At 37.2% G+C, this 20,637-nt stretch overlaps 1 protein-coding gene across 3 annotated transcripts in view; it reads right to left on the bottom strand.

Moving 5' to 3' along the window:
* The window catches only part of USP24 (ubiquitin specific peptidase 24), a 147,310-nt gene that overhangs the window by 100,955 nt on the left and 25,718 nt on the right, over positions 1-20,637 (bottom strand). For 2 of the 3 annotated variants that reach the window (XM_038000483.2, XM_007978600.3), the window contains exons 2-5: positions 8,550-8,715; positions 6,979-7,046; positions 3,042-3,185; positions 2,216-2,338 (exon numbers count right to left, since the gene is read on the bottom strand). In XM_038000483.2, the coding sequence (XP_037856411.1) occupies positions 2,216-2,338; positions 3,042-3,185; positions 6,979-7,046; positions 8,550-8,715 (501 nt within the window). The remainder of the gene's footprint in view (positions 1-2,215; positions 2,339-3,041; positions 3,186-6,978; positions 7,047-8,549; positions 8,716-20,637) is intronic. The other variant, XM_038000478.2, reaches the window with a different exon arrangement.

The raw sequence follows: 20,637 nt of genomic DNA, 5'->3' as shown, positions 1-20,637 counted from the left end.
GAGTCAGTCTAACATGTATCCAACCAAGTTTCAGAAGAAGAGAGACTAATGGGGAAGAGGGAACATTTTAAAAGATAAAGGCTGAGAAATTTCCAGAATTGACATAGACATTAACCCTAGATTCAGAAGCCCAATGAATCTGAAGCAAAATTAATAAAAAGAATACCATGGTTAATCACATTAGAGTCAAATTTACAAACATCAAAGAGAAAGAAAAGATTTCAAAATACAGCCATGGAGGAAAGGCAGACTTCTAATAAAAAAACCACAGTCAGATCAATAGCCAACTTCTCCATAGCAATAATCAAAGCCACAAGACAGTGAAATGGCATTTTAATATTCTGAGAGAAAAGAAATATCATCTAGACTTTTGAACCCAGTGAAAATACACACTTCAAGGAATGGGAAATAAAGTAAAGTTCAGGTCATCAAAAATCAAGACTTATCCACAAACAGAACCTTACTAAAGGATTCTTTATAGAATGCACTATCGACTTTACCAGGTAAAAAATGACAGGAGGGGACTAGGACAATGCACAAGTAAGACAAAGAGGTAATGAATCATTTAAGAGGGGAGCGAGCACATGCAACGTTATAAGGTCTTTATGTACTGCTCAAGGAGGAGAAAGATACTAGTGAAATTTAGATTTTGTTTATTAAGTTAAAATTTTAGGATAACCACTGAAAGAAAACTGAGAGGGAGGACATGGAATCTTCAGGTCTGGTTGGGAAGGGGAGCAGAGGATCAAGCTGAAACTACAGAGGGGTATGATATTAAAGGCAGAATATTTAAAGATGGGAAATACTAGATCATGTTGCATAAAAGTGTAACAATCCCAAAAATGAGGGAAAGATCGAGGATACCAAAGAAATAATAGAAAGCTAAAGGAGGAATATGCTTGAGAAGGCAAGAGGAGAGGGGATCCAGAGGAGAAAGAATTCCTCTGTGGTAATGAGATGAAACCAAAGACTGCACCTTTCTGGGTCTCAGCAGATGCATACATAAAGTGAAAAAAGAGAATGAACATCTGCTGAGCGCTCACTACAGTGAACCACCATGTTCATTATTTCTATGTATATTTGTCACTTGATCTTCACAACGCATATGAAGAGAAGAGTTTAGCATTTGGGGAGGCAGTACTGCATATGGTTAAAGAACATAGACTAGCTGCCTGCATGGGTTCTCCCTGTAACTAGGTATGTGGACTTGGGCAAGTACTTCACTTCTGTCTATTTCAGTTCTCACCTATGAAATGGGGGTAAAAATAGTACCCAACTCAAAGAGCCACTGTGAGGATTAAATTCCAAAGTACATAATCACTGCCCTTGCCGCTCAGCTTTTTCCTCCTCTCTGGGGAACTGTCTGACTCCCCAAGGTGGCAATAACTACTCCTTCCCCTGGATTCTATGCACAGTACATATTATTATAATTCTACCTACTGTTCATCATGCTGTCATTTTTTTGTTTTCATATTTCCTCCACTATGCTACAAGCTAGTAATGACATCTTATTACTCTTTATATTAAAAGACAGGACTGTATACTTATGTTTAACATCTCAAACTTAGAATAATGCCAGACATATAGTAAATGTTAAATAAATGATTGTTGACCTAAACCTCTGCTTCCACTAAAGCAATGAACAAGTTTTCTATTGATTAAACTCAACTTCTTTCAACTGTTTCTGAAACCAAACAGTGTTTTAACCAGAAGATTGTTTAGATTATGTACTTCTTGTGAGTGTACTCTTACTGGCAGACTGTAGTCTTTTGATATACAATATATTGTTTCCAGGCCTGAAAAAGCAAGTTTTAATGCATATGAAGTTCAAAAGAAAATTATATATGAGATTAACTACTAGATTATTTTTTCTAGGTACAATTAATCATTTTAAATGTTCTAGTCTCTCAACTCTCTCTAAGAAACTGGAACACCAATTAAACTGGGGTTCTGATAATCCAATATATGACACTAAAGACATTTCTCATTTTACTAAACATCATTTCAAACCTATAAAATTCTTCATGGTATTAGTTAACAGCTATGGAAAAATTATGCACTATCTGAAAAAAAAAAATTTTATGAGCCAGATGGGATATTTGTCATTTTTCAGATTGTTTTAATCCTCCCATGTAAATTGTCTTTTTTATAGCACAGAAAAATCTTCTTTTTCAACACATTTTTCTATAAAAAGATGAAACTAAACTATGTTTACCTTTTGGAAAGTGGATACAGGTGAAACAGCAAACATATTTCCCTCTCCAAACACTTCTGCCCAATTCCTTTGAGACACTTTCATTCTGTTCTTAAAATGGTATTCATTATCAGGATTGAAAGCCTAGATTCAAAGAGAACAGAGAAACATTATTATCTATTTCTATAGCAACACATATTAGCATTAGAAAAGAAGATAAAAATAGAGCCTTGGACTCCCCTCATTAATGGAATCTTTCAAGAATACACCGAAAGCATATGCCTTAGCTAAAGCAGAGGCGCTAAGAATTAATGTGCTATTCTCCTGTCCTGTTCAGTGTTCACTGTGAAGGAAGAGGAGGAGGTAACAGGATGAGAGGTCTGACTCAAGGCAGTGTGATGCCAATGCCCCAGGTGTGCTAGGGCTACCGGGGATGAGATGAGCAACAGAGGCACTGAAGGCAGAAGTCAGGAGGGGAAAATATGCGGGTCCCTTCTTCATGCAGCTACTGTTACCTGTTGGGGGAAAAGGCCAGAAACCAAACTACATCTACATGAACACTCCATATAAAAGTACTTAAGACATGAATAATCAGGGAGAGGTAAGAAAAAGGCATTTAATCATTCTATAAGTTGAAAAACCCATTAAAATTAGAAAAGTACTTCTTTCAAACTGAGAACACAAGATGGTTGCTCTGCTTTTAAAATAAAGACAAAGGATCCTAACAGCTAATATCCTTAATGACAAAATCATTATCACTCATTATTAATTACAAGTATTTACAAGAGAACAGCAAGTATTTTAAACAAAATCAAATATAAAGTACTTAATTTTAGAGATACTATACCATTGTAAGCACACCCAGGAGACCAATGGGAATTGGATCTTGTTTTATTCTCTCTGCAACCAGTTCTATTAGCAGCATCAACATGTTGTAAATTCCTTCATGAATTTCAGTACCCCACTTGTGAACAGCACTTGATGTCAGGAGCTATAAAAACATACAGGGCAGTCTAGAGTCTAACTTGAAAAAAGAAAATAAATCTACAGTTTATCAGGTCCATCTCAAATAACTGAGAGATTATGATGAAAATACTTCTTTATGCATATGATTGGCTTTTAAAAGACCCATAGCTGTAGTTCATCTACTTGCCCATTTATTTCAAAGTCAATACAGAGTTTTGCTTTTGAATTTTAATTCTCTTGCATTAAAGCACTTGGTTTAAAATAAAAATTTTATTTGGTTCTCTACTTTTCATAATTACAAGGGGAGGTCACATGGTACAGAGCAAGGTAAAAATCTGAGATCAATTCCAGTATTACTGTTTTCTAGCTGTGTGGCCTCGAACAAATTTATCTAAGTTTTCAAAGGTTCAGTTCTCTCATCTCTAAAGAGGCCTAACTCCTACCGACTTCACACAAATGCTATGAGGATTAAAAGGTATAACAAACATGAAACATTTTACAAATGGTAAGACATTATTAATATATCTTGATGGCTGGCTATCCATATTAATATTTCCGGAACCTAAGAAATGAATGCTGTATTGCATGGATTCTACCATACATATCCTTTTAACATTTTTTAACATCTCAGAAATAGGATAATTTTTTTCTACCTGTTGATTAGATGACAGCAGGACTCAGAATGTGAAAAAAGAAGTCTTAGAAATATCGTACAGTTTATTTGGCTTACATTTTCCTTTTTGGCACGTACAAAATAATATTTAATTTTTTAACTGTTTAAGCAAATCTCAAATAGCTCTAAGTTTTAAGACATTAAACTGTTTACTTTGTAGCTATGTTTCTTAAACATAAACATCAAATATAAAACAATGGTACAAATCTTATAATTAGATACCTTCTTAGATTCCTTAAAAAGCAGAGAAATTGGATGCCCCTAATTCTCAGTCTTCTGGTCTTTGGGGAAGTGTAGAACAAATGCCAGAACAAGAAATGAAAAAGCAAAGGATTTCACTTAAATTGGTACGGTGGTTTCATGTTTTTATAAGATTTTTCAAAGGTAAAATACTATGTAACAAAAATTTCATCTTGGCCTTACTGAGAATCTCTTTAAAAAGAGTAGGCTGGAAGAGCTCAAACTGTAATAGCTGCAGAGAAAAACCTTAGTTCCAGATTTTCTAAATACTAATTAGCCACACTATTTGCTCAAATTAGCAAAAGTCATAAGACTGATTTTATGTAAACCAATGAGTTACTATTTTTTGCAGAATTTTTTTTTGCCTGACTACATATTCCTCCTATAGTTAAAAAATAAATAATAAAGCAAAACAAAGCTGAGATTACCAATTAAAAAGCTTCAAGTGACTACAAAATGAAAATGTATGTGGATTAAGCAGCAATCCCTCTGGCGCCATTCCATTTGTTCATTTTTCACTTTGAAAATGCAATTCTGCCTACATTCTAGAAGAGACAGAGAAAGGGAGGCAGTACCCTGTGGAGAAGATGCACACACTAATAACCATGCACTATGGCCAAACCTGAATTATCTTCTCTGCCTGAATATGCTAGTAAAAAATCCAGGCTAGCCTGAAGGTAAAAGGTAAAGAAGGTGGAAATGACAACAAAGCTCCTTTGGGCACCTTATTCATGTAATCACCTATCATTCACACCCTCACTTCTAAAAGAAAACCTGCGGCAGGCTCGGCAGGCTCGTGAGAAAAGCCTGGGGAATTGGGGAGAGGGATGGTCACCCAACCAGGAAACACAGCTAGGGAAGTAGTACCAATTATATTAGGTCCTACTGAGTTTTCCGGCAGACAAGCCTAAAGGTACACAGAACTCTAGCTCTTCTGATGTAATAAAAGAAAGTATGCCTAATTGACGGGGAGGAGAACCTTTTTAATAGCTCTAAAGTGCAAGAGAATTTAATATTTTTACCTTAACAGAACTGAATAACATAAGGCAGGATACCTTTGTACTCATAGTTTTACAGAAAAACGACCAACCATGTGACCATTTATTACACTGCTACTAACAGCTGAAGGCACGAGACAAAACAGTTTTCTGAAGTATCTCTGTATAGAGTTAGAGTATTATATTCCAAATATGCAACTTGCTGGTGAATGGACTGGATACAGGGATTTCTGGATCTGGAGATCCTCAACCTTGAATAAGCCCTTTTTCCACAACTCTGAATACACTTTTCCTTTTAAGTTTATGTATCCACTGTGATATGTGTCACAATATGTTACAATATAACAATTTTGCTATTTCTAATTTTTTAAAATTTTGTAGAGACAGGGGTCTCACTATGTTGCCCAGGCTGGTCTTAAACTCCTGACCTCAAGATGTCCTCCCACTTTTGGCCTCCCAAAGTGCTGGGATTATAGTGTGAAGCACTTGCACTAGCCAATTTTGGATTTTTTAAAAGCTGCTATAATTCTTAAAAGCTTAAAATTATTTTAAACTACGAACTGATAGATGACCTAATCTAAAATGAAGGTAAATCTTGATTTCATATAATCTTTGCCCAAATGGCAATTTGAAAAGATTTCTCCAATTTTTTAAAAAATGAAGCTACTTTTGCTTCTAAAATTAATTTTATTATTTTTTAAGGCTTGAATCAAGGGAGATTCTATCTACCAAAATGCAGCTGGGAATAACTATTTGCAAATGAACTGTTTGCTTTACTGGGTCTTTTTTTTTTTCTTTTTTTTTCTGAGACAGAGTCTCGCACTGTCATGCGGGCTGGAGTGCAATGGCGTGATCTCAGCTCACCGCAACCTCTACCTCCTGGGTTCAAGAGATTCTCCTGCCTCAGCCTCCCGAGTAGCCAGGATTATAGGTGCCCACCCACCATGCCCAGCTAATTTTTTGCATTTTTAGTAGAGATGGGGTTTCACTATGTTGGCCAGGCTGGTCTCGAACTCCTAACCTCGTGATCTGCCTGCCTCGGCTTCCCAAAGTGCTAGGATTACAGGCGTGAGCAACCGCACCCAGCCTTATTGGGTCTTAAGATAAACACAAACATTACCCATCTGTAGTTCTAGGGACTTATTTGCATATTGGACAAAAATGGACAAAATCCAGAAGTTAAGCCAGCAAAAGAATCATTCATTGAAACTTTTCTGAGCTCTTTCTATCAGCTAGGCACTTAGTTATATGCTGGGGGAAATGGCAGTATGTTAACAGACACAGTCCTTGCTGTAATGAGGATTCAAGACTCACCTACTAAAAAGGGAGGCTGATTTAGTCTGCTTTTAGAAACACAATTCTTGTGATCTCCTATTCCTATTGTTAAGAAACATTGCTTTCTAAGAGATGTGACCTGAATGGAAGCAGGCGTATCACTCTGGCTCTAATAGAAATGGTGCCTTATGCATGCTATTCTGTCAGTGAGAACACCTAGTCAATCTTTCAGTAGTTTAAAAGGTCTTCTCCTGTCTCACACACTTAAAGCGGCTCATATTTTGATAAGTATATACTGTCTTAGTTCTAAGTGCCACAAGTCTTTGTTTACTAATATGTGCAATATCCTCGTATAATTAAGTCTTAACCTATTCTTTAGCAATTAAATAGTAGGAAGTATTTATTATTAATAAAAGTTATATTTAACCAAAGACACATGCAGACAATATAAAAGAGATAAATCATTTATAAGCCCCAAATTCAGAGCTCTGTTTTTCATATTAAAAGATTCCTCAGTTGAACAAGATTCATAAACTGGTCTTATACATAAAAAACTAAAAACAAAAAGTTTCTCTTCCTTCACCGCTGCTCCCCAACACACACAAAATATCACATCAGCACGTTTTTCTTACCTTTTTAAATGCTTCAGGCATACATCTATCCATAAACCTTTTACAATTCTCATCAGACTCGGAAAGACCTTAGTAAAATGAATGAAATAATATACTTTATTTAGGTCAGACTCAGAAAGACCTTAGTAAAATTAATGAAATAATATACTTTATTTAGTTCTTTGGTAGTTTGTAAAAATCATACACATCATTCTAAATTCATACACATGGAACTATGTCATAGGAACCTTAATTCTTAAGAAATTATTAAAAGTAGAATATATACCTTTGATGAAGGAAAGGCTGAGAAATAACCACAGCATTAGATTAAATAAATACCAATTGAACTGAAATGGTTGAACTTATATTTCCATGTCAGAGTAACTTCAATGATCTGATTAAATAGCTAATAAAACACCAACAGCAGCTACTTACTAGCCATTAGTATTTCCTAAGAAATTCTACAGAAACACAAATATTTTCTAATCCCAGAACTTCGGGAGGTTGAGGCAAGAGGATCACTTGAGCCGAAGGGTTTGAGACCAGCCTGGGCAACACAGTGAAACCCCATCCCTACAGAAAATAAAAAGCTGGGCGTGGAGGTGCTTGCCTGTTGTCCCAGCTACTTGGGAGGCTGAGGTGGGAGGATCACTTGAGCCTGGGAGGTTGAGGCTGCAGTGAGCCATGACTATGCCATTGCACTGCAGCCTGAGCAACCCTGTCTCAAAAATAAAAAATCAGAGATCAAAAACCAACAACAACAAAAAAACAAACCACACAAATATTTGCAATAAATTCCTAAGTCACTCTTCTTCCCTAAAACAAACCAATGAACTCCGTTACACAGATTTGTGTTTGGCACAATTCACATAGTAAGAGATAAATACTTGCTAAGTGAATGAATGAATTTCCTGTAAAATCATCTTTTGGAAAAAGTACATTTCTTTATTAAACTCAATAATGGATTCTGCTTATCATTGGGAATACTGCTAAACATACTTTCTTTTTTTTCAGACCCACTGCCTAGCATAGTACCTAGATCCTAACAGGCACTCAATAAATGCTACTGCTGAGAAGCCAGTCAGAAATACACCATATTGTGGCCATATTTATTTCATAACTGAATTCAATATGAAAAATAAGTTACTTTCTCTTTTTTAGTACAGGTGTTCATATTGACACCCACTCTTCCAACCTAATCATATTTTATTATTTTAATAGCTTGATATTTATAAAGCTTAAAATAATGTCAGCCACTTAACAAGCACAAGTGTGTTAAATAAATATTACTTTCTTCTCTTAAAAGAAAAAAAGCTGTTGAATTGAGGCTTAAAGTGCTCCAAGCTTCTGTGGAAAAAGTTAATTTCAATTTCCATTAAGTTTTTCAATTATATTTTAAATAATCTTATACTCTATCAAAGGTAGAAGAAAACAATTTAGCTCAAAGCTTTCCTTCTGCAGGAGATAAGTGAAGACTAAGAGAAAAATGATCTGTCCAATATCACACAGCTAGGCAACAACAAAAGCTAAGATTAAACTCAGGCATTCTATGAAACAAATATACTCATGTGTTCTGAGGTCTGAAAACTTACCAAGCCTTGCTAGGTAGGTAGATGCCAACAGGCATTTGCCTAGTGATTCTTCTCGCTTGTAAGGGATGGACCAATGATCAGTCAAAACACGGCTTTCCAGCTCATATAAATTTGTTGTAGGGAATTCAATTCCTTCCCCTGAGCAGTTTCCATTTTCATCATTCTTCTGACGAAAAGGGATTATGAAAAAAAGCAAATAAACTAATTAGTGATTACTCTAAAAACTTCCTATGTAACACAGAGTGGATACTTAATCAATGGTAGCTATTAATATCAATAGTGTGGATTCCACCTTTCTTTCTTGTAATCACATCTTTCACCAAGAATATCTCAGATATTCTCAACTTTTATCATTCTGGCATGGCTACTCGCTCTCTCAGAAGGTGACCTCATCTCTTTCTTTAAAAATGAACTGTCCAGGCCGGACACGGTGCTCATGCCTGTAACCCTAGCATTTTGGGAGGCCGAGGCGGGAGGATCACTTGAGCTCAGGAGTTCAAGACCAGCCTGGGCAACAGAGTGAGACCCTGTCTCTCTTAAAAAAAAAACAAAAACAAAAACAAAAAAAAACCTGTTCATTTCTCATGATAAAATATCAAATGCTTGCCTTCATCAACAGCCCTCCTGTCCTCACCTCTCTTTTCTCACTGAGGGGATAAATTCTTCAAAGAGGCATCTATATTTGCCATTTTCATCTCCACACTACCGACTCATTCCTGACAACACCCCAATCTGGATTCCAGATTCCCTATTCTCCAAAATGGCTACTGCTAAGGCCACCACTGAACTTTATTTCATTAAATCCAATTATGTCTCAGTCCTAACCTTACCTCTCAGGAGTATTTAACCTTCTGTCCATTCCCTCCTCTTGAAATGCTGGCTTCTCTTCCCTGCCTCCTAAAACAGCACACTCTCTGTTCTCCTCCATGGGTCTGTCTGGGTGTTATAGTCTGTCTCCTCTTCTCGTACATTTTCCTCTTCCTAGTCATCAAATATTTGAGCTCCTCAAACCCCAGTGCTAAGCCCTCTTCTCTTTTGTTCCTGTTGATTTCCCCGGTTGACCATATCCACACTCCAAATCTCAATTACCTCCTAGCTGTAGACGACTCATACATTTCTATCTCCAGCTTAGACTTCTCCTCTGAGCTTCAGATCCACAAAGGCAACTGCCTACTTGATAACTTCTCTAATTCAGTGTTTGCCCCAAACCAAATTCATGATCCTTTCCCCGTAAATCCTGGTACCCTTCTTGTGTTCTTCATCCCAGTGAATGGCACCAGATTCATCTAGAAGCATAGCCAGAAGCCAGGGGATCATTCTTAACACTTTGTTCTCCCATCCCCATCCCCAGGACGTGGTGATTGGACCCATATATTTCTCTCCAATTCCTCTACTCCTGTCCATCTCCGCAGTTACCACCTAGCCCTGGTTTATGCCTAGATTACTTCACCAGCTTCCTAACTGTTCTCCCTCTGCCTCATACACACATTTACTCTTCATACTGATCTTCATAAAGCACTAATCTGATGTTAAGCTTAAAACCTTCATGGCTTCCCTTTGTTCTTAAGATAAGCCTAAATCATGTTTAAAATATTTTACAAGGCCTTGAATGGTCTATTCCCTAACTCACTCTCTCCAGCTTTCTGCACTCCAGATCATTTCTCTGGGATTTAGCTTCTTGTCAGGCATAATGCTCCATGTATTGGGCTATTTTCCCAAAAGGACACGGCAGTATTTCTGGTCCCATTACTCTTCCAGAACCTTGTCTCTCTTCACCATAAAGTGGCATTTACTTCCCCTGGATCTGAACCAGGGTGGAACCGTGTGGGTGCATGCCTTGGTGAATAGAATACAGCAGAAAGAGACACGTCTAAGCCTAGGTCATGAAAGGCAATACAGCTTCCTCCTGGCTCTCTCTCGGGACACTCCCTCCTACAACGTGGACACCATGTCCTGAGGGAACCCAAGCTAAATGCAGAGGGCCCGTATGGTTGTCTTGTCCAACAGTCTCACTGAGGTCTCCTCGGACAACCAGCCCCTGAAGGCCAGAGAAGGAGCCTTCAGATGATTCCAGCCTGCAGCCATCAAGTCATCCCCAGCCTTAGTCTTCCAGCTGAGGTTCTCGGCATCATGGAGCAGAGACAAACTGCTGTCTGAATCCCTTCCCCACATAATCGGGAACAATAAATGGTTGCTTTACGCCACTATTCCTGAGCTCATCTTTCTGTTCTCTTTAACCGACTTAACTCCCACACATCTTTAATTCTTTCCGGGAAGCCTTTCCAGAATTTCTAAAACAGACAAATTTCTCCAGTTATTATATACCCTAATCATCCTCAACCTCTACTTCACAGCACTACTTACAGGTGTAATTTTACATTTAGCTGTGATTTATGTTTGCCCCTCACTAGACCAAGCTGCTTAAGGGCATGGACCCTATCTATTTTTGACCACCTCTGTATCTCTAGAAGCTGGTACCTAGCATAAAGCAGGTATTTAGTAAATACTGCTAAATGTAAAAATAATCCATATAAAGCTTCAGTGATTAATAGGGTAACTGCCAGACTTTCCTTCAGTTCTCACTATGCTAATTTGCAATAAAGCAAACTGGACCCCAAATTGCCTAATACCTACACTAGTTTGTTTGTTTTTGAAAACCTACATATCCTCACAACTTACTATATAATCATTACAAAATAAAATAATCCCATTAAAAAATAATGTTTAACCTCAATGAAGAAAAAGACCATTAATATAAAGCAGAAATAATAAAACACAGAAGAAAACCAATTTCAATGCCATATCAATGATATCTAAAGAAATCCAACACATTTCTACCCCCCACAGCCAAAGTTTGTAACTAAATAAAACAAAAAACGGAAGGTAATTAAGCATAGATGACAATGTAAATTGGGCAAGGGTAGAAGGAGGGGGTGATGAATTAAGTATGCTTAGAATCACAATGCACAGGAAAAATTCAATTTTTAAAGTGTAACACTTTACAGAAATACATTTAATTCATAAGTACTATAAGTAAGCCAATTTTACTTAAATGAACCTGATGGGACTCAAATAGTAAAAAATTTAGGATAGTTTTAAAATTGCACACATGCTAACTGCTTAGATTTATTACCTTAGGATTGAAGTGGAATTAGGTCATATAAAAACAAAAAATTTCACCGGGCTGATTCTGAAGTGGGTATATGTCATTACTATGGAGTATCTATCATTAATTTCTATGGAGTGAATACATCAAATCATATATAAAATCATCAAATGTACCCAGTAGCTATAAAAACTAAGAGCCTCTTTGGTGAAAGAAACAAAAGTCCCCTAGCATCATCAGTGTTAAGGAGTGAATTGTGTCTACTCCCCCAAATCCAAGCCATCAATTGAAGCCCTAACTCTCAATGTTACTACATTTGGAGATAGGACCTTTAAGGAGATAAACAAGGTTAAATGAGGTCATAAGGGTAGGGCCCTAATCCAATAAAATTGGTGTCTTTATGAGAAGGGGAAGAGACATCAGAGATCTCCCTCTTTGTCAGAGAACAGAGGAAAGGCCAGCTGAGGACACAGCAAGAAGGCAGCCCAGAAAAGAATCCTCACCAGAAACCAACTCTAATGACTTCTTTTTTATTTTTACTCTTTTTTGAGACGGAGTCTCGCTCTGTTGCCAGGCTGGAGTGTAGTGGTGCAATCTCGGCTCACTGCAACTTCTGCTTCTCGGGTTCAAGCGATTCTCCTGCCTCAGCCTCCCAAATAGCTGGGACTACAGGCATGCGCCACCATGCCCGGCTAATTTTTGTATTTTTAGTAGAGACGAGGTTTCACCATGTTGGCCAGGATGGTCTCGATCTCTTGATCTCGTGATCTGCCCACCTCAGCCTCCTAAAGTGCTGGGATTGCAGGCGTGAGCCACTGAGCCCGGCCTCTAATGACTTCTTGATTTTGGGCTTCTAGCCCCAACTGTAAGGAAATAACTTTCTGTAGTTTAACCCACCCAGACTGTGGTATTTTGTTATGGCAGCCTGTTCAGGCTGATTCTGAGGTGGGTATATTTCATTACTATGGAATATCCATCATTAATTTCTACAGAAATTAATAAATCAAACCACATATGAAACTGTCAAATGTACCTAGCAGATACTAAATCTAAGGGGGAGCAAGGAGGAAAATCTTAGTACGTGCCTCCTGATATGGCGCACTGTAAACAGCACAATTCTCACTTCTTTGATATTCCCACCAAAAATGTATAACCTGAATCTAACAATGAGATAACCCAAAGTGAAAAACAGTCTTTTATTTTTTTTGAGACAGTCTCACTTTGTCACCCAGGCTGGAGTGCAGTGGGACCATCTTGGCTCACTGCAGCCTCCATCTCCTGGGTTCAAGCGATTCTCGTGCCTCAGTCTCCCGAGTAGCTGGGACTACAAGCGCACACTACCATGCCCAGCTCATTTTTGTATTTTTAGTAGAGACAGGGTTTCGCCATGTTGGTCAGGCTAGTCTCGAACTCCTGACTGCAAGGGATCCACCCGCCTTGGCCTCCCAAAGTGCTGGGATTACAGGCGTGAGCCACCGTGCCGGCCAAAAAATAGTCTAAAAATGGTCTAGCCTCTATTCCTAAAAAAATGCCAGAGTCACCAAAGACAAGGAGACTAGACAAACACGACAACCAAACACAACATGGTATCCTGGACTGGATCTTAAAACAGAAATTATTATGTGTTTTATTTTACATTTTTGGCTTCAAAGGACTTAGTACTGGATCAATGTTAATTTCCTGGTTTTCATAAATATACTAAGGTTAAGAGAATATCCTCATTTTTAGGAAGTGTATAAGGGTAAAGGGGCATGTAATTCATTCTCAAACAGTTCAGGAACAACAAAATACACATTTCATACACACATGCATATTATATATGTCTGTATCTAAATACATACATAGAGAAAGAAATAAAGCAAATGCGATAAAATGTTAATACTTAAAGAACCTGAGTAAAGGTTACTTCTCTGTAAATGTGAGATGTTAATTGTAATCCCCAGGACAACCATGAAGAAAATAAAAATACATATAGTGAAAGAAACAAGGGAATTAAAATGATACACCAGAAAATATGTATGTAATATAAAACACAGGAGTAACGGAGGATCAGACGAACAAAAAGATGTAAGAGATAAGAATAACAGCAAAGTGGCAAATGTAAATCCTGTCTTACCAGTAATTATATTAAATGCAAATGGACAATAACCAAAAGGCAGAGGTTGGCAGAATGATTTTTTAAAAAATATTATACAACTATATGCTGTTTACATCAAAGACAATTTAGACAAAGATAGAGAGACTGGAAAAAAAGAATGTAAAAAGATATACACACACACAGGAGCTGGAGTGGCTATATTAGATAGAACAGACATTAAGTCAAGAAATGTATTACTAGAGAGTAAGACACTTCATAATAAAAAGGTCAATACAACAGGAAGATAAAATGATGAAAAAATATATACCCTAAAAACAATAACCAAAGAGAGCTGGGATGACTACGATAACACTGGGGGTAAAAAAGACACTGAAAAGTTGTTACTAGAGACAAGAAAGGCTGTTTTTTCCCCATTCTTATGGGGGTTTTTTTGAGACAGGGTCTGGCTCTCTCACTTAGGCTGGAGTGCAGTGACAGTAATCTCAGCTCACTGCAACCTCTGTGTCCCAGGCTCAAATGATCCTTTCAACTCAGCCTCCCAAGTGGCTGAGATTACAGGCACACAACACCATGTCTGGCTAATTTTTGTATTTTTTGTAGACACGGGGTTTTGCCATGTTATCCAGGCTGGTCTCAAACTCCTGAGCTCAAGCAATCCACCTGCCTCGGCCTCCCAAAGTGCCGGAATTACAGGCATGAGCCACCATACCCGGCCAGGAAAGGCTATTTTGTAATGACAAAAGGTTAATCCATCAGGAAGATATAACAATTATAAACACATACGCATCTAACAACAGAGATCTAAAACACAGGAAGCAAAAATTGACAGAATTAAAGAGAGAAATACACCAACAATAATAGTTGGAGACTTCAATACCTTAGAATTAGGCAAAAGATCAACAAGAAAATAGAATACTCAAACAACACTATAAACCAACTAGACCTAAAACACATTTATAGAACTCTCCACCCAATTACAGTAAAATACAGATTGTTCTCAAGTGCACATGAAATATTCTCCAAGACAGAGCATATGTTAGGTTGCAAAACAGGCCTCAACAAATTTAAAAGAATTGAAATCGTACCAAATATGTTGTCTGACTGCAATGGCATTAAAAATCAACAGCAGAAGGAAATGTGGAAAATTCAAAACTATATGAAAATTAAACATCACATTCCTTAATCACCAATGGCAAAAAGAAGAAATCACAAGATAAATAAGAATGCACTTTGAGATGAATGAAAATTAAAATATAAAACTTTTGGGTACAGCAAAAGCAGTGATTAAAGGGAAATTTGTTTGGGGACCTTCTTTTTTTTTTTTTTGAGATGGGGTCTTGTTCTGTTGCCCAGGCCTGAATGCAGTGGCACAATCATAGCCCACTGCAGCCCCGACCTCCAGGGCTCAAGGGATCCTCCCACTTTCCAGCTCCCCAGTAGCTGGGACCATGGCTGCATACCACCATGCCCGGCTATGTTTTGTTTTAGAAATAAGGTTTTATTTTGTTGCCCAGGCTGATCTCGAACTCCTAGGCTCAAGCGACTCTCCCAGGTCAGCCTCCTAAAGTGCTGAGATTATAGGTGTGAGCCATCATGTCTGGCCACTAGAGGGAAATTTTTAACTGTTAATGCCTGTATTACAAAGGAAGAAAGATTTCAAATCAACAACCTAACCTTCCACCTTAGGAAACATGAAAAGCAAGAATAAACTAAACCCAAAGCAAGCAGAAGGAAGGAAACAGAAAAGATCAGAGTGGAAATAAATACATTAAAAAATACATAATAAACAAAACCAAAAGTTGGTTTTTTGAAAAGATTAAAAAAAAAAAAAAAAGGACAAACCTTCAACTAGACTGACAAAAAGAGAGAAGATTCAAATTTAATAATAAGAATGAAAGAGAAAACATTACCACTTTTTATTTTATTTATTTTTGAGACAGGGTCTTGCTCTGTCATCCAGGTTGGAGTGCAATGGCACAATCATGGCTCGCTGCAGCCTCGACCTTCTAGGCTCAAGCAAACCTTCCATTTCAGCCTCTTGAGTAGCTGGGACCACAGAAGCACCCCACCACAACTGGCTCATTTTTCTGATTTTTTTTTGTATAGAGACAGGGACTCACTATGTTGTCCAGGCTGTTCTCACACTCCTGGGCTCAAGTGAACCTCCCAGCTCAGGCTCTCAAAGTTCTGGGATCACAGGTGTGAGCCACCTTGCCAGGCCAAGAAAACATTACCACTGACCTTACAAAAATAAATATGATAAGATATACTACTAACAAATGTATGCTAACAAATTAGAGAACCCAGGTGAAATGAACATTTCCTAGAGAAGCATAAACCACCAAAACTGACTCAAGAAGAAACAGAAAATCTGAAGACCCGTACCAAGTGAAAAGAATGACTTGTAATCAAGAACTTCCCACAAAGGAGGAGTCCAGGACCAGATGACACCACCAGTGAATTATACAAAACATTTAAAGAACTAGCATCAATCCTTCAGTCTTCCAAAAAATAGAAAAGCAAGGAACACTTCCCAACTTATTTTATGAGGCAAGTATTACCCTGACATTAAAAATGGACAAGGAAATTTCACATCTATTAGTATGGTTATTATCAAAAACATAGAAAAAAATGTTGGCAAGGATGTGGGGAAACTGGCACTTCTGTACATTGCTGATAAGAGTATAAAACGGTGCACCTACAGTGAATAACAGTATGGAGGTTTCTCAAAAACTTAAATGGAACTACCACATGATTGAGCAACTCTACTGGATATACACATACAAAAAAACCGAAAGAAGAGGCTTGAGCAGGTATGTGTACACCCATGTTCATAACTGCATTATTCACAATAGCCAAAAGGTGGAAGCAACCCAAGTGTCCATTAACGAATGAATAAACAAAATATTATATAAACATACCATGGATTATCCAGCCTTTAAGAAAAAGTATTTCCGATAACATGTTACAACATGGAAGATCTTGAAGATATTACGCCAAGTGAAATAAGCCAATCACAGAAAAAACAAATATTATATGATTCCACTTACATGAAAGTACTTAAAGTCATCAAATTCACAGATGAAGAAAGTAGAATGCTGGTTGCCAAGGGTTGGGTGAAGCGGGGAATAGGGAGTTAGCATGTAATGGGTACAGAGTTTCAGCTGGGGAAGATGAAGTAGTTCTGAAGATGGATGGGACTGAAGGATTAATTAAATGTACTTAATGCCACAGAACTGTACACTTAAAAATGAGTAAAATGGTAAATTTTATGTTATGTATATATTATCACACTTTAAAATAATGTACAAAGACACACACACACATATCAAACCAATATCCCTATGAATAGTGACACAAAAATCCTTAACAATAAACCAGTAAACCAAATCCAGACATATATTAAAAAGATCCTAACCCATGACCAAGTGGCACTTATCTGAGGAATCAAGGTAGGTGTAGCATACAAAAAAAAAAACCCCAAAAAAACCAATCAATATAATAACACCATAGTAACAGAATAAAGGACATTAAAAATCACAAGATCATCTCAAGTGAAGCAAGAAAAAACTTCACAAAATGCAACACCATTCCATGATTTTAAAACAATGACAAAACACTCAATAAACTAGAAATAAAGGGGAACTTCCTCAACATGATTAAAGGCATCTACAAAAACACCTACAGTGAACATCATATTTAACTGTGAAACGCTGAGTGCTTTTCTCTAGATTAGGAATGAGACAAAGATCTCTGCTCTCACAGCTTCCATTCAACATTGCACTCGAGTGTCTAGTCAAGGCAATTAGGAAAAGAAAAAATAAAAGGCATTCAGATTTAAAAGGACGAAATAAAACTACTTCTATTCACTGATGCCATAATTTTGCACATAGAAAATCCTAAAGAATTCACCAAAACAAATACCAGAATTAATAAATGAGTTCAGCAAGGTTGCACAATACAGTATCAATATACAAAATGCAACTGTATTTCTATACACTAACACTGGGTAATCCTAAAATAAAGAAAATAATTTCATTTACAGTAACATAAAAAAAGAATAGGAAGTACAAGATTTGTACACTGAAAACTACAAAGCATCATTGAAAGAAATTAAAATAACTAAACAAAAAGACATCCTATGTTCATAGATTGGAACTTAAAACTGTTAAGATACCAATATTCCCCAAATTGGTCTACAAATTGAACACAATCTGCATCAAAATTCCAGCTAGTTTCTTTGCAAAGAACGACAAACTTTAAAATTTACAAGGAACCCTGAACAGTCAAAACAACAAAGTTCAAGAATTCACATTTCCCATTTTCAAAACTTACTACAATGCTATAATGATCAAGACAATCTGGTACTGGCATAATGAATCAATGGAATATAACTGAGATTTCATAAATAAAACCTGATATTTATGGTCAATTAATTTTTCAACAAGAGTCACGAGACAACTTAATCTTTGACAAAGGCACAAAAGTAATCCAATGGAGAAAGGACAGTCTTTTCAACAAATGGTGCTGAGACAACTGAATATACACAAGCAGAAGAATGAAACGACCCCACCTCAAGCCACATACAAAAACTAACTCAATGTAACGTAAGACTAAATCTTCATGACCTTGGATTAGGTAATTTCTTGGAAAAGCAAAAGCAACAAAGAAAAAATAAACTTCATCAAAAATAAAAATTTTGTGCATCAAAGGTCACCATTAAGAAAGTGAAAAAAGAATCTACAGAGTGAGAAACAGTATTTGCAAATCATAGATCTGATAAGAGATTTGCATCTAGAATACAAAAACAAAAACAAAAACAAAAAACCCTTACAACTCAATAAAGAGACAAGTAACCTAATAAAAATGGGCAAAAGATTTGAATAAACATTTCTCCAAAAAAGATACATAAGTGGTTCACAAAAAGATGCTAAGCATCTTCAGGAAAATGCAAATCAAAACCACAAAATACCACTTCACACATACTAGGATGGCTAAAATTCAAAAAGACAGAAAAGAAGCCGAGCATGGTGCGTCACATCTGTAATCCCAGCACTTTGGGAGGCTGAGGTGGGTGGCTCGCCTGAGGTCAGGAGTTCGAGACCAGTCTGGCCAACAGAGTGAAACCCCGTTTCTACTAAAAATATAACAAGTTAGCTGGGTGTGGTGGCAGGCACCTGTAATCCCAGTCACTAGGGAGGCTGAGGCAGGAGGATTGAGGCAGGAAGATTGCTTAAACCTGGGAGGCGGAGGTTGTGGTGAGCTGAGATCATGCCATTGCACTCCAGCCTGGGCAACAAAAGCGAAACTCCATCTCAAAAAAAAAAAAAAGATAGGAAATAACAAGTATTGGTGAGAATGTGAAGAAATTGGAAACTTCACACATTGCTGGTTGATTATAAAATGCGGCCACCACTTTCCAAGAGAGTTTGGCAGTTCCTCAAAGGTTAGTAAGTTTCCACATTACATAACAATTCCATTCCTACAAATATTCATAAGAGAAACGGAAACATGTCCACACGAAACATGTGTACACAAGTGTTCATGGCAGCACTGTTGCTAACAACCAAAAGGTCTGGAAATTACCCAAATGTCCATCAGAAAGAATGAATGAGCAATCTATTTTATGTCCATGTGTTATACCCATACAATAAAGTATTTTTTAGCTCTAAAAATGAACAAAATACAAGTTACAGTATTTTGAATGAACATAGTGAGTTGGATGAATTTCAACAAAAATGAGTTCTGAAGTTCAGTTCTCAATGAACTCCAAAAATATACTAAGTGAAAGAAGCCAGACACAAAAGGCCACATATTGTATGATTCTGTTTATATGAAATGTCCCCAACAGGCAAATCCATAGACACAGAAAGCAGACTGGTGTTTGCCACAGAATGGCAGGAGAAAGAAAAAGACAGTATGAGGTTTCTTTTGGAGGTGATGAAAATATTCTCAAAATAAATGGTGGTGATAGTTGCACAACTCTGTGAATGCACACTTTAAAAGGGTGAACTTTATAGTGTGAGAATTCTTTCTCAATAAAGCTGTTATTTAAATGACTTGATACACAAAAATGAGTTCAATGATTATAGTCACTAAACAAAGTGAGTATATATCTAAGAACTGCAAAACACAGAGTTGTACCTAATGATCTACAATAAAAATTTAACACAAAAGGCAATTAGTTTTAAAACAGCAATTAAAAAATATTATTATATAAGGCCAGGCGCAGTGGCTCACGCCTGTAATCCCAGCACTTTGGGAGTCTGAGGAGGGCAGATAACTTAAGGTCAGGAGTTTGAGACCAGCCTGACCAACATGGCAAAACCTGGTCTCTACTAAAAATACAAAAATTAGCTGGGGATGGTGGCAGGAACCTGTAATCCCAGCTACTCGGGAGGCTGAGGCAGGAGAATTGCTCAGACCCAGGAGGTGGAGGTTGCGGTGAGCCAAGATTGCGCCACTGCACTCCAGCCTGGGTGACAAAGCAAGACTCCATCTCAAAAAAAAGAAAGAAAGAAAGAAAATATTATTTAAGACTTGACAGGTGAAAAATACCATGCTGCCTCCTAGGTAGTTAACATTCTTGGTCTTAAAAATGGAAGTAACAGCACATTATACACAGGTTTAAGGAAAGATACAAAGCAGCACTACATTTTCAGGAGGGTGCTGCAAACAAACACAGAGATAAGCAACCATAGAGGGGGATAGTATGAACCCATATTTAGGTCGGTTTGATATTGTGAGTTATCACTTTAAGTAGAGCCTGTCCTTGGCAAAAACTACATATTGACCAAGAGACATACACAAAGCAGCTCAGTATTGTTCTATTGCAAAATGTCATAGCTCCAAACAGACATAACGTATTCAGCTTTTAGTAAGAT

The sequence above is a fragment of the Chlorocebus sabaeus genome, chromosome 20 (genome assembly GCF_047675955.1).
Source record: "Chlorocebus sabaeus isolate Y175 chromosome 20, mChlSab1.0.hap1, whole genome shotgun sequence".
Lineage (NCBI taxonomy): Eukaryota > Metazoa > Chordata > Mammalia > Primates > Cercopithecidae > Chlorocebus > Chlorocebus sabaeus.
The sequence above is the reverse complement of the archived record's forward strand: the minus strand, read 5'-3'. Positions and strand labels throughout refer to the sequence as shown.